This window comes from Olea europaea, chromosome 16 (assembly GCF_002742605.1).
Source record: "Olea europaea var. sylvestris chromosome 16, O_europaea_v1, whole genome shotgun sequence".
Classification (NCBI taxonomy): Eukaryota; Viridiplantae; Streptophyta; class Magnoliopsida; order Lamiales; family Oleaceae; genus Olea; species Olea europaea.
Window position 1 is genome coordinate 14418546 of NC_036252.1, and position 15360 is coordinate 14433905.

At 36.4% G+C, this 15360-nt stretch overlaps 2 protein-coding genes and 2 pseudogenes across 2 annotated transcripts; 2 read left to right on the plus strand and 2 right to left on the minus strand.

Moving 5' to 3' along the window:
* Positions 1–2589: 2589 nt before the first annotated feature.
* LOC111412219 (chlorophyll a-b binding protein 21, chloroplastic-like) lies at positions 2590–3550 on the minus strand. Its single transcript, XM_023043052.1, has one exon. It carries the CDS (start codon positions 3482–3484, stop codon positions 2687–2689), a length of 798 nt encoding a protein of 265 aa, XP_022898820.1. The 5' UTR covers positions 3485–3550; the 3' UTR covers positions 2590–2686.
* A 1331-nt stretch (positions 3551–4881) lies between these two features.
* LOC111412220 (chlorophyll a-b binding protein 21, chloroplastic-like) lies at positions 4882–5890 on the plus strand. The gene has a single exon (XM_023043053.1). It carries the CDS (start codon positions 4953–4955, stop codon positions 5748–5750), a length of 798 nt encoding a protein of 265 aa, XP_022898821.1. The 5' UTR covers positions 4882–4952; the 3' UTR covers positions 5751–5890.
* Positions 5891–12051: 6161 nt separating this feature from the next.
* LOC111412838 lies at positions 12052–12851 on the minus strand (annotated as a pseudogene).
* Positions 12852–13882: 1031 nt separating this feature from the next.
* On the plus strand, positions 13883–14348 carry LOC111412665 (annotated as a pseudogene).
* Positions 14349–15360: the final 1012 nt, after the last annotated feature.

A 15360-nucleotide genomic window follows, 5' to 3' on the forward strand; every position in this document is an offset into this window, starting at 1 on the left:
CTCATATTTGATAGAAATTAAAATTTAGAAGGTGTTTGAGAGTCATTTTAATGTAAAAATGCATTTTAGAATAGTAAATTGATGAGAAATATGTGGTTGAAAAATGAAGAAAGGTTTTTGATTTACGTGTTATATTATTTTAATAAAGAATGTGTGGTTGAAAAGAAGAGAGAAAAATGCATTTTGAAAAAAATGAGTACTAAGCAGAGTCTCAGACTTTAATATATATCAAAGTTCACAATTGATTTTAACATATTTTATGGAATTTACAATTTTTCAATCACAAATTTCATTAAATTTTTATCAAAACTTGCAAATAATAATAATAATAATAATAATAATAATAATAAATAAAATTTTTTAATTTTAATCCCCATCTTATTAAAATTTTAATCTTAATCCCATCAATAAAATTAATTTATTTTCTAAATTAAGTTCTTAGTTCATGTTAAAAAACGTAATTTATTTTTCTTGACATCCAAATTTAATTTCTAATTCTATAAATTTTAAGATTGGACAAATGTAATTTTTCCTTTAAAAATATGTAGTAAATATAAAAATAAATATTTTTATAATATAAAAGAAAATAAATTTTACAACAATAAAATACATAGAAGGATTATTATATTAGTGTATAAAAGTACAACAATTTAAAAAAAAATTTCTTTTTACCAAACACTAAAATATTATTTTTAAAATCTACATCAATTATGAAATGAAAGTTCATCAATCTTGAGCACAACAAAATCTAATGTCTTAAAAGCATAATAATATCAAATTAAGTCCAAAATACTTTTTAGTGATGTGTCCTGCTTGGGTGATTTTTTTATCATTTATCATTTATTTATTTATTTTTTTTTTCAAAAGAAAGAAAGAAGGTTGGTGAAAAAGAATGTGCTGGAAAATTGGCGCAAATGATCCCTAAAGTAATGATCTTTGTGTGCAAATGGTCCCTTATGTATGACCTTTGTGTGCAAAACGTCCTTGGATGGTTTTGATCCATTTTTGCCATTAAAAGTGTATCTATTTTAATAGAAAGACACTTGTACCCTTTACCCATTATACTCTTAAAGGTTTGTGTGTGCAAACTTCTTAATTTCTGTTTCTCATAATGATAACATTTCATTTCAACAATTATTTACAAATAATTCATCATTGTTAATAAAATCAAAGTTCATAACCAAATAATTTCATTTAATTATAACATTGTGTTCCACTTTTCTCTATTTGTTTTGTTTTGTTGGGGTCATTTCTTTATTTACCGATTTTTACCTATTATTTAATTTTTTTTTCTCAAATATATAGTTTTGCAAAAATGCTTTATCAACACGAGGGATGAAAAATGAATTTTGACAACTTGGTTAGATAAAATGAAAGCATCCAAAATCAAGAGGTATAATCAAATTTTAATTTCAATTAACATAATACAAAAATGTAAAATTAAAGATAGAAGCATCAAAAGTTAGATAATGTCGAGGTCAAAATGTAGCTCAAGTTGTAAGAATGAAGTCGAGATTATTAGCCTGAGATCAAGCCTCCTTTGAAGGATAAGAGTGAAATTAAAAAAAAAAAAAAAATCAGGAATGCCAAAAAAAATTTAAAATTGATATTCTACTAAAGTACACAACTCTCTCTCTCTCTCTCTCTCTCGTGCAAGCATATGAAGTATGAATGAATTATTTTTGATAAGTTAGTCTAAAAATAGTCATATTGATGTCTTGTTTGATAGTGTTGTTTTGTTGCATTTAGTACGAGTTCTCTTAATTCCAATTACATTGAAATGACACCAACAACAATGAAAGTGAGCGAATTATCACAGTTGAAAATGATATGAAATGAAACCAGCACTATAATGGGAAAATGGTACTAACACTACCAATTACGAATGTAACAACAAAAATTGACTGAAGCGGCTAATGAGTTTCTTTTTCTTTCTCTCTCTCTCTCTACACTTTTTTTTCTTTGTCTTTGGTATAGATAGTTTTTATTACGACCACAGCCGAATATAGAAAACCACAAATTTTGCATAAACGGTCTTCTAAGTATATATACAAATAAATGTTGTGTCTTTTATCAAAATAGACATACCTTTGCAAGAATGGATGGAACCATCAAAAAGGACTTGTTGCACACGAAATCAAAAAGGTTGAGGGAGTTAACATCAAGAAAAAAAGATAAGGGATCATTCGTGAACAAGGTTCATACATCAGGGACCTTCTTTTGCCAAATTTCTAAATTTGCTCCTCTTGGGAGACCTTCGGCTCTGTGCATCCTTTTGCGGGAGTCCAAAGAATTATGGACAGGTTTTGCAGAAAGGCCAAAACTTTTGGACAAATACGGCCAGTCTTTACAGGCAGACTGGCTTATGGCTCGATCTATTCTACGTCAAGTCAAGCCAAATCTAAAACAGGCAGGCTGAAACGACTCAGAATTATGAAGACTGGCTCATTGTTTGTTGAAAATTTTGCTTAATAATTCTTGGCCGTCCAGGCTATTGCTGGATATAATAGTCGTTCTGATGTTCTGAAGCATATAAATGAAGTAGTTTGTCAGGATAAAACTAACATATAGATCCACATTTGCAAGGAATAGAAGCACACAAAATTCACAGGCTGTTCCATTAATTTGCAACAATTTTACATCATCTTAAAACAATCAAGAGTATGGTACACTTTGTCCGTCAAATTCACTTTCCAGGGACAAAGTTTGTGGCATAGGCCCAAGCATTGTTGTTAACAGGGTCTGCAAGGTGGTCAGCAAGGTTTTCCAATGGACCCTTTCCGGTTACAATTGCTTGGACAAAGAATCCGAACATGGAGAACATGGCAAGTCTACCGTTCTTGATCTCCTTCACCTTGAGCTCTGCAAAAGCTTCGGGATCATCGGCAAGACCCAAGGGGTCGAAGCTTCCACCGGGGTAAAGTGGGTCGACTACCTCACCTAGTGGCCCACCGGCAACACGGTAGCCCTCAACAGCTCCCATCAAGATGACTTGGCAAGCCCAGATGGCCAAAATGCTCTGGGCGTGGATCAAGCTTGGGTTGCCCAAGTAGTCCAGTCCACCCTCACTAAAGATTTGTGCTCCGGCCTTGAACCATACGGCCTCACCGAACTTGACACCGTTGCGAGCCAAGAGCTCAGGGAAAACACATCCAAGAGCTCCAAGCATGGCCCATCTGCAGTGGATCACTTCAAGCTCACGGTTCTTGGCGAATGTCTCGGGATCAGCTGAGAGTCCAGCAGTGTCCCAACCATAGTCACCAGGGAATTCACCAGTGAGATAGCTTGGGGGCTCTCCGGAGAATGGTCCCAAATACTTAACTCGGTCAGGACCATACCAAGGGCTGCCTGAAGAAACTGACTTGCTCACAGCTTTCCTCATTGATACCCTCCCGTTGCCAGTGATCTCAGGGGCAGATGGCAAGAGCTTCACTGCCTTACCAGCGAAAGATGGAGAAGAAAGAGCCATTGTAGAGGCAGCCATGGGTTGAGAGAAGTTAACTGCTGATTGACGGTTGTGTTTGAAATGGTGTTTAAGTGCTCAATGTCCAGAGGTAGGTGTGATTATTATAGAAGGGAAAGGTAAATTTTCTTATCTTCATCATATCTATATCTCTTCTTTGATTGGATCTCAAGATTTTTTATCTGTTGCCTCTTGGCCACTTGGAAATCTCTAGTCCATCAGTTTCTTGGAATTTTATTTGTGGCTTCAAACTAATTTAGGTGGTTTGTCATGCCTTTGATATTCTTGTTATTGACAATAAAATTTATCCTAACAATGATTTTTTTTTTTTAATTAAATGTGTGAAAAAAATTTTCATTGGAGTACATATCAGAATGTGGGTAATTAAGGTATTCAAATAGTTTAATTAGTAGTGTCAATTTGTCCCTTAGCCATTTTAGGGATGATCTTGATCGAGCTATGAACTTAAAACTTGTTCCATTTGTTATTGGATAGAATGTTAAGAGTTTATAATGTCGTTCGTGTTCGATTCAACAAAATCTTGTAAAGAAAGAATTCATGCTCTAATGACACCATCTTCAAATAAAGTGTTTTTCCATAGTAGCACCATGAATAGCATATAGCAAAGCAACATCCAATACACCGACAACTCCCATCATAAATGGATTCAAAATAATGTTATTGCCTGCAGGCCCGGGGTTATAAATTTTCTTATTTTCATCCATTAAATAATATTTTATTACTCGTCACAAAAGCTCTATTTGCCTTTGCCATCTATGAGTCTTTTTATTTTCCTTGGGGTATCGCAACTCTCTTTGGCAGTATTCATTAATTCGGAACTTAATTCAAAAGACATCCCCAAAATGAAATTTTCCGTAAAAATAGTAGGTAATATAATGCATGCAGACCAAGTCAAGAAAATGACTTTCTTACTTTTCTTTCATAGTCTTAATGAGTAGTAGTTTGAAATATTAAGAACGCAGTTTTTTTTTCCCGACACTCCACTCCTTCTTCTTAAGTCAAGTTCAGTTCAAAGATTGTAAGTGTTAGTAATGGACACTTACATCTAACCCACTTCTGAACTTAAAGTGGTTCACCTCATACAGGAAAACATTTCTTGAATTTAGGTTGTATACTGAATGAAATACAAATTATTCAAGATAGAAGATAGTGAACTAATCCAATGGTACAAATGGCTGTCCCTGATTGGCCGCAAGAGACTATGTCCACATCGGCTGAGATTTTGTCACATAATGTACCCAAAAAAAGAAATATTCAACACAACTGGTGGTGCTGGACTTTGCCAAATGGATATGATATCAAAAATTTCATACACCAATGAAAATTGAGTTAGTGATAACAATAGATAAGGACCTTGTTGAGTGCTGGCAGCCCAGTCAATATAAATACCTTAATATGCACTGGCCATGTAACTCAAGCCACAAACAACTTGCAACTCTTTCCCAAACAAAGACAAGTATTAAGTAAAATGGCAGCCTCCACTATGGCTCTTTCTTCTCCATCTTTCGCCGGAAAGGCGGTGAAGCTCTCACCATCTGCCTCCGAGATCACTGGCAACGGGAGAGTCTCAATGAGGAAGTCTGTGAGCAAGTCGGTATCTTCAGGCAGCCCGTGGTATGGCCCTGATCGCGTTAAGTATTTGGGACCATTCTCCGGTGAGCCCCCAAGCTACCTCACTGGCGAGTTCCCTGGTGATTATGGTTGGGACACTGCTGGACTCTCAGCTGATCCGGAGACGTTTGCCAAGAACCGTGAGCTTGAAGTGATCCACTGCAGATGGGCCATGCTTGGAGCTCTTGGATGTGTTTTCCCTGAGCTCTTGGCTCGCAACGGTGTCAAGTTCGGTGAGGCCGTGTGGTTCAAGGCCGGAGCACAAATCTTTAGTGAGGGTGGACTGGATTACTTGGGCAACCCGAACTTGATCCACGCCCAGAGCATTTTGGCCATCTGGGCTTGCCAAGTCATCTTGATGGGAGCTGTTGAGGGCTACCGTGTTGCCGGTGGACCACTAGGTGACGTAGTCGACCCACTTTACCCTGGTGGAAGCTTCGACCCCTTGGGTCTTGCCGATGATCCCGAGGCTTTTGCGGAGCTCAAGGTGAAGGAGATCAAGAACGGCAGACTTGCCATGTTCTCCATGTTCGGATTCTTCGTCCAGGCAATTGTAACCGGAAAGGGTCCCTTGGAAAACCTTGCTGACCACCTTGCAGACCCTGTTAACAACAATGCTTGGGCGTATGCCATGAACTTTGTCCCTGGAAAGTAAGCATTGAAGGATTTGTCAATTGCGAGCCCAAATTGAAATTTGACTTGTTTTTTAATTATAAGTTTGATTGAACAACCAATGGTGTTTGTGGTGTAATTAATTTCATCTATTGAAAAACCAGTGAACTTTTCACATCATCATATGATTGTTTATGATTATGTTATTATTCTAACTCTTGAATTCTCGTGCTATTCTACGGACATTATTCGACGTGATCATCGTGATTCATGGATTATTTATCTATAAGAACGTCGATTGAGTCACTCAACTTCAATTCTTGTGAACAACAGGTCTCTTCTTTTGATTTCAGTAATAAAAATACGGTGAACAATAATGTGATCTTTATTGAGTTTTCAACTTCGTTACTCTAACTAGGCATATCCAAAACTTAAAAATAATTCAACTCTTCAACAAGCAAAACCAACATATGAGCACATGAATATATGATGAATTATTGCAAGAATTCAGAATATGGTTACCAACGAGGAAGGGAATCCTCAAGCTTGATGGGGACTAGGCTTGAACGGGACGGGGACAAGGATGAGTTTAAGAAATCAGCTCCGAGTCGGGGACAGAGATCATAGTCCCCACTTTTTTTGGAAAAAATAAAATAGAAAGAAATACTGCACTCGCGGTCCCAAACTTTTTAAATTTTTGTAGCTTTTATCCTAACCTTTCATTTGTTGCATCCACAATTCCAAATCTTTCATTTTTGTGCGACTAAAGGTCAACCATCCATATTGTCCGTTAGTTGAACATGAACATTGTACTTTATCATATTTTTAATAATTTCAAGAAGTGTAAAAATAAAGAAAGTTCATCTCTTAGCCGCTTTTACCTCTCCAAAATCGAAGCCCCACCGTCGACCACTAACACCACCCGTGTACCAGCCGCCCCTCAGAAATAAGCTTCACCTGGCTGCTTCTTTACCAAAATCAACCCATTTGTTCTTCGCCAAAAATCATTTACTTAGGTTAACTTTTTCCTCCATTCAATTTCTCTGGCAAAACCCAGTTGTTCTCCACCAAAACCAAAATTACAAAACAATCCATCGAATTAAGGCCATGGCTGCCTTCTTCACTAGTTGGCACAAAATGATTTGCACCAGTCTTCTCCTGAAGGTCTTGTTGCTGTTGGCTTCTTTTGGCTATAATACCAAAGTTGAAGCATGTCTACATTTGCAGTAGCTTTTCGTGTGTAAGAAAATTCCATCTAGGAACTGTTACCTAAGATCGATGTTCTTCAGTCTTCACATCTGCATTTTCAACGCCCCTGGAAATGGAATAGAAACAAGGAGATAATTGTGATAGTGAAAGATCTAAATTTGTAAGACGCAAAGACAATCTAAGTTTTTGTGATTGTCCTGATAGGCTTGTTCCTATTCAAGTCCAAGTGAATCAAGTTCAGAAGTAGCATCTTGAATTGTGCTTCAACCAAAGATCAAACCGTGGGCATTATTATTATTTTCTGGAATTGATCCTTCCAGCTGGTTGTCAAGCAATGGACGGCCTTAAAGGATTGTAATCTTTTTCTGTGAATCAACCAATCCATCAATCATCTCAGAGTACCGATCTCTAACAGCCTCACAGAATTCTTAGACTGACAGAGATGTTCTCAGGCATGTTATTTCCAGATAGAGACGAATATGTAAGATTGGACAAAAATAAGTGAAGATGAAAATAAGCATTAATATCTCCTCTTCAAGTTTAAATTGTTGATTTAATATTTCAAGAAAAAAACATAATTAAATTTTCCAATTGTTGATGGTCAAATCTGAATGTTTCACGAGCAATTGTTTGTGATATGTTGTTCGAACTCAGGCGTGGGTGTTGAACATGAATATAGATCATAAGTATCAGCACTCTACTTTTGTCAAATTTTAGGACATGGAGATTTGATTAGGAAGTATCTCGACTACGGATATTAACAACAAGTGTAACAACATTATACAAATATCAGGATGCTCTATATGTAATGTAAATTTCATATTATAACATATTCAAGATAATGTTCCAGAAAGAATATAGATTATAACAAAAACACAATCCAATATTTTATTGTACCTTAACAATGTATTAGCGGCATATGGAGAGGAATACAAGGACGAAATAAATATTGGAATAGCGTTGGTTTATCTGTTGTTATTTTCTTTGGATATTCTTGACTTGTTCTCTTCATTTTAATTCTTGTGTAGTATCTGAGAATAGAAGTTATTATCTTGTTTCTGTGGAAGACTGGTTTCTAATGATAGCGTGCAGCTATCACACCCTATTTTATAAAGCTTGCTTAGTTAATTTCTTTCAATAAAACTTGGTGAAAAAAGAACTTGCTCCTTTAGAGAGACCCCACGTTCTCTTCATCCTTTTGCTGTAAGTTTAAAGAATTATGGGCCAGTTTGTGCAGACAGGCCAAGACTCTTGGGGAAATGCAGCCTGTCTTAAAAGCAGACTAGCTCATGGCTCGATCTGTTCTGAGTTTAGTCAAGCCGAATATAAAATGGACCGGCTGCATTGTGAACTTTTACACCTCCATCAGAAGTTCAGCTTCATGTGGCTATACCCAACTAGAATTGAAAGGAAATGGAAGACCAAAGGCTATTTAATGTCAGTTTATTAAGCTACCGTGTGGCTAGTACGGATACGAGTAATTTGTTCTATGTTCTGATAAAATATGATGCAGAAGTGTAGCGGAAATTTCTCGATAAATCTTGAATCCGGGCTCAGAAAACAATCAAACGAACACCGATTTACCTCTATTCGACCCGAGACTTTCACTTTCACTTTGGACTACCCAAACTCTCTCAAACCCCACAAAGGAGAAGGGTGGTGATGTTAACAATCCACAAAGGTATGGAGAGGGAGAAGAAGATATGAAAAAAAAAAGGGTAAAATTTTTTTTTAAAAGAAAATGTAAAATGACCTACGACAACGGCTAAAAGTGTTGCACAAAATAGCGATATAAGCATAATTAACAAGCAAAATAATATTATAAAAATGGATAACATGATCTACGGCAACAAACAAAAATGTTGTAAAAATTACGGGTATAAGCATAAATAACACTCTAAAAATGTTACAAAAAGGTAATTAGCAATATTCAACATTGCAAAACATAAGAATAAAATCGACAAGCAAAAAAAAGTTGCAAAAAGGTTACTCCCTCCGTCCCAATTATATATGCTTGTTTCGTTTTTCACACGGATTAAAAAAATCTTCTTAATGTCATTGAATTATTAATTTTTGCCAAGATTTTTCCTAATTTATCCCTATTTCAGTATGCAGTAATAAATTATTGTTTGAATTATTAAAGAATTGAGAGTTGTTCCATGTTTTCAAGAAGTGAAAATGTGTGTATTTGGATGATTTCAAAAAGTTGGCATATTAAGTGGGGGAAATTGAATAAGGGTATATTAGTAAATGAACAAAATAAAATATTCTAAATTAGGAAACAGATATATTTGGGATAAGAGAAAAATAAACTCAGCCTATATAATTCGGACGAAGAGAATAGTATTAGTAACATTCAAAAAACGTCACAAAAAATAAGAATAAAATCACATACAAGTAGCATAAAACGTTGCCAAAAGATTATTAGCAACATTCAGTTAACGTTGCAAAAAAAACTAAACGTGACTTTAGCGAAGGCTACACACATACACACAAAACAACAAAATGCAGCGATAAGTGAACGTTGCAAAAAACAATAGACAAGGCCTTTTGCAACAGTTTTTTGACATTGTCGTATTTTTTTACTCTATGATAACATCAAAGCCCAGAACATACGCATGAACGTTGCAAAAGATTTTTTATAATATTTTTTGTATGTTACAGAAGACAATTTTTGTTGTAGTGAAAGTACCTTCATACCACCTCGGATATGAAGGATTTGGGATTTTTGTGATACTTTCTTTGTAAAAAGTACGTTGCTGATATTCTTTCTTGAGCTGAGATACCTATTGAACTAAATTGTAAACTTTGTATTACTGATAGCAACCCTTTGATTTATCCTACAAGATGATAAGGAGTTGTTGGATCTTTGTTTATTTTACTGTTGCTCAACTAGATATTACGTATGCAGATCATATAGACAGTCAGTTTTCTTCTGCCCCGACAACAACACAACACATTAGAATGCTATTATGTACGTTCTTCGATATTTACAAGGCAGTTGTCCCCATGGTTTGTAATCTTCTTCGTTCGATCTTACTCTTTGTGCATTTTCCACTACTGATTGGGTTGGTAATCATACGAATAGGAAATCAACTACTGGTTTTTGTATTTTCTTAGGTTATTCGTTGCTTGCTTGGAAGAGTAGAAAACAGTGTATTGTTGCTCTATCTTCCAATAAAACAGAGTATTGTGCAATGGCAACTACTTGTGCTAAGATTATTTGGTTTCATCAATTAGTTGATAAATTTGGCGATTCCCATGTATTGTGACAACCAAGTGTTTTATCCATCAGCACTACATGGCAAGCTTGATTTCTTTTCACATACATCCTCCTCGTCTCAGCTTGCAGATTTTTCACAAAAACCCATACTGCTGCTCGTTTTCATCACTTTTTAGGCAAACTCTTAATGGTTCGCTCATCATGAGTTTGACGGAGTGTTATTATTCCATCCATCCCAATTATATAGGTTTATTTCATTTTTCACACAGATTAAAAAATCTTCTTTAGTGTCATTGAAAAATTAATTTTTGCCAAAATCTTTCCTAGTTTATCCTGATTTAATTTTCAATATGTAGTAGTAAATTATTGTTGGAATTAGTAAAGAATTTGACTGATTTAATTTGAAGAAGAAGAAATGAGAATTGTTCCATGTTTTGAAGAAGTGAAAAATGTATGTATTTGGATGATTTCAACAAGGTGGAGAATTACGTGAGAAAAATTGAATAAGGGTATATTAATAAAGCAACAAAACAAAATATTCTAAGTTAGGAAATAACCCTATATATTTGGGACAAGAGAAAAAGAAAACTCAACCCTTATAATTGGAACGAAGGGAGTATATTTTTGTAATGGTAGAACAATCTTTTGATCTTCTAACCTTTTTCTTTTATCTAATTATTTAGAGCAATCTTGTAAATTACATGTTACGTAGTTTAGGTTTAAAGTTTAAAACACCGTTTTACAGTGAAGTAGACTATTTTATTCCAATGGGAACTGGCGCAAGGTGCTACGAAAGGTAGAAGTCGAAGACTTAATTCCAATTTTCGAAGTTTAGAGACTTGAACAAATTCAATAGGCTGCAATGTTACCTGAGAAATTACTATTTGTGCCCAAAATCTCTATGATATAAAATTTTTTATCATAAAAGGACAAAAATAATTGCAATGATGCACATAAGAACAATATTGACAAAAGAAATTTAAAGATTTTGGTCATTTTTTTATTTCCTTAATTTTTGTCGTCTAAATTATTTGCTTGGTCAAATGGATAGAACAAAATGTGACAAATACGTGAAGAGAGCACAACGTGCATGCACAGCAAACAAATAATTTTCACATATAAATAGAGCTAGCTACTAGTTAATGTGTCATGTAAATTCGTGTAATTTTCTTGTGGATAGTGTCGCGGAAATTTCTCGATAAATCTTGATTCCGGGCTCATAAAACAACCAAACGAACACCGATTTACCTCGACTCGACCCGAGACTTTCACTTTCACTTTGGACTGCCCAAACTCTCTCAAACCCCACAAAGGAGAAGGGTGGTGGTGTTAGCAATCCACAAAGGTATGGAGACGGAGAAGAAGATATCACAATGGCTGGATCTTACTCACAACCTCACATGGCTTCCCTCTATCTCGGTTGCCTCTCTTCTTTCAACTCTCTTCTCCATTGCTACAACACACACACACACACACCACCAAAAAAGGGCTGGGAGATAAATACATATATATATATATGTTAGTTTAGGCCACTCCAATTGGGCCTAGGTTCACTAAGAGGGCTACCAATTAACCTAAACTAATTGGTCAATATTCAACTCCATATTAATCACTAAATGGTCCAACTAACCAAATAATCATCCAACCCAAACCCGAGCCATCCAAAAGTGTAGTTCGTCTCCGAGCCGAGCCGAGTCTATGGTGTCGATAAATAATCTGACAACTATTTTAAATCATCGCCCGAATTATTGGGTATCAAAAAACCTAACAAGAAGTTTGCCTGCTTAAAACTAACATTTTAAACACATTTGTAAGGACTAGAAGCACACAACATTCACAGCTAATTCCTTTAATTTGTGATAATCTTGCATCATCTTAAAACAATAGGAGAATGGCACACTTTTTGTCAAATTCACTTTCTAGGGACGAAGTTTATAGCATAGGGCCAAGCATTGTTGTTGACGGGGTCTGCAAGGTGGTCAACAAGGTTTTTCAATGGACCCTTTCCGGTTACAATTGCCTGGACAAAGAATCCGAACATGGAGAACATAGCTAGCCTGTCGTTTTTGATCTCCTTCACCTTGAGCTCCGCAAAAGCCTCGGGATCATTGGCAAGACCCAAGGGGTCGAAGCTTCCACTAGGGTACAGTGGGTCGACAACTTCACCTAGTGGTCCACTTGCAACACAGTAGCCCTCAACAGCTCCCATCAAGATGACTTCGCAAGCCTAGATGGCCAAAATGATCTCGGCGTGGATCAAGCTTGGGTTGCCCAAGTAGTCCAGTCCACCCTCACTAAAGATTGTGCTCCGGCCCTGAACCACACGGCCTCATCAAACTTGACACCGTTGCGAGCCAAGAGCTCAGGGAAAACACATCCAAGAGCTCCAAGCATGGCCCATCTTCAATGGATCACTTCAAGCTCATGATTCTTCGTGAATGTCTCGGGATTAGCTGAGACTCCAGTAGTGTCGCAACCATAGTCACCAGGGAATTCACCTGTGAGGTAGCTTGGGGGCTCTCCAGAGAATGGTCCCAAATACTTAACTCGGTCAGGGCCATACCAAGGGCTGCCTGAAGAAACTGACTAGCTCACAGCCTTCCTCATTGACAACCTCCCGTTGCCAGTTATCTCAGGGGCAGATGGTGAGAGCTTCACTTCCTTACCAGCGAAAGATGGAGAAGAAATAGACATAGTGGAGGTTGCCATTTTACTTAATACTTCACTTTGGGAGAAAATTGCAATTTGTTTGTGGCTTGAGTTACATGGCCAGTGAATATTAAGGTATTTATACAAACTGGGTTGCCAGCATTCAACATGGTCCTTATCTATTGCTATCACTAACAGTATTTTCATTGATGTATGATATTTTTGATATCATATCCGTTTGGCAACGTCCAGCACAACCAGTTATGCTGGATTTTTTTGGGAGCATTATGTAGCAAAATCTAACCTGATGTGATCATAGTTTCTCGTGGCTAATCCGGGACAGCCATTTGTACCATTGGATATGTTCACCATGAAGAATAATTTGTATGTCATCCACTAAACTCAAGAAAATAAGTTTTCCCATATAGGGTGAGCCTAATTATTTTTAAGTGGGTTTGATTTTCAAGTGTTAGTTACTTTTATCAGTTACAATCTTTGAAGTATTCATTACAGCATGAGTTCTTTCTACAACATTTTCCATCACATCTTGAAAAAATAAGTTCTTAGTTGAATTGAACAAAAACCATCATTATAAGCTCTTAGCATCCTATTCAAAGAACAAATGAAACACGTTTTAAATTCGTAGCCTAACACGGATCATCCCCGCTGGGCAACGAAAATAGAAACAAGGCTAAGGGACAAATTGACACTACTAATCAAAGTATTTAAATACCTTAAGTATCCAATTCTGATACTTTAGTGAAAATATTTTACACATATTTAATTCTCAGGTAAAAAATCTCTTTGTTAGGATAAATTTTATTGTCAAAATCAAGAATATCGAAGGCATGACAAAACGTCTTAATTAGTTTGGAGCCACTGATAAAATTAAAAGAAAGGACTAGATATTTCTAAGTGGACAATATGCAACAACTAAAAAAATCTGAGATCCAATCAAAGAAGAGATATAGATATCATGAGGATAAGAAAATTTCCTTTCCTTTCTATAAATAATCATTCCTACCTCTGGACATTTAGCACTTAAAACACTTTTTTGACAAAACCATCAATCATCAGTTAACTTCTTTTAAACCATGACAATCTCTACAATGGCTCTTTCTTCTCCATCTTTTGCTGGTAAGGCAATGAAGCTCTCGCCATCAGCCCCTGAGATCACTGGCAACGGGAGGGTAACAATGAGGAAGGCAGTGAGCAAGTCAGTTTCTTCAGGCAGCCTGTGGTATGGCCCTGGTAGCGTTAAGTATTTGGGACCATTCTCCGGTAAGCCCCTAAGCTACCTCACTGGTGAATTCCCTAGTGACTGTGGTTGGGACACTGCTGGACTCTCAGCTGATCCAGAGACATTCGCCAAGAACCGTGAGCTTGAAGTGATCCACTGCAGATGGGCCATGCTTGGAGCTCTTGGCTTGCAACGGTGTCAAATTCAGTGAGGCCGTGTGGTTCAAGGTCGGAGCACAAATCTTTAGTGAGGGTGGACTGGACTACTTGGGCAACCCAAGCTTGATCCAAGCCCAGAGAATTTTTGTTGTGATTCTCTGATCACGATAAGAGAATAAAAGAGGAAAAACAATTCTATTTCTAATTGAATAGAATTTACAACGGAGTTTACAAACTCAAAAAAACCTCTCAAAAGACCTCTCTCTTATCTCTCTTTTTTCTTTCTTCTCTACACTATTTTTCTTCCTCTCAAGGGATTTTTCTTCTCTCTTTTTGGGGTATGAAATTCCTTTTGTGACATCCCTTATTTATAGAGGAATCAGGCTACAAACTGCCTCAATTTTATGGCCAGAATTCTGTCATTTAGGTGTTTCATGGACAGTCAAAATTTGTGGGTTGCCTTCTTCATGAAGTAATTAAAATTGTGGCTATGTTCATGCATTAAGGAAGGTTCTAATTGTTAACCAATCAAGAATTGCGGTTGGAGAATTTTATTTCAAATTGTCTTCTTACATAGGTGTTTCTTCTCCATTAAGCAATTGAAGTTGTGGCTTTTTTTCAATTACTTCAAAAGGAAGAAACTGATTAAAAAATCAGCTGGAATGCGGCTGGACTTATCAATTCTCCCCCTCCAGTCGCATTTAAATCGATTATTATTTAACAACCATCCCAGCTATGTCTCTGCATAGCTCTAACTTTTCTCTTGGAACCACCTTTGTTAACATATCTACTGGATCTCATTTGTGTGAATCTTCACTAGTTTCAACAGTTGTTGATCCATCACTTCTCTTATCCAATAATAGCGGATGTTGATGTGCTTTGTCCGAGAATGGTACATTGAATTCTTACTTAAGTCTAGAGCACTTTGACTGTCACAATGTATTTTATAATCCTTTTGCTTGATCTCTAGTTCTTGGAGAAATCGCTTTAACCACAACATTTCTTTACCAGCTTTTGTTGCTGCAATATATTCTACTTCTATTGTAGATAAAGCAACACACTTTTGTAGTTTTGATTGCCATGAAACAGCCCCCCCTGCAAAAGTGTAGAGAAATCTTGAAGTAGATTTTCTACTGTCAAGATCTCCCGTCATATCTGAATCTGTATAACCTTC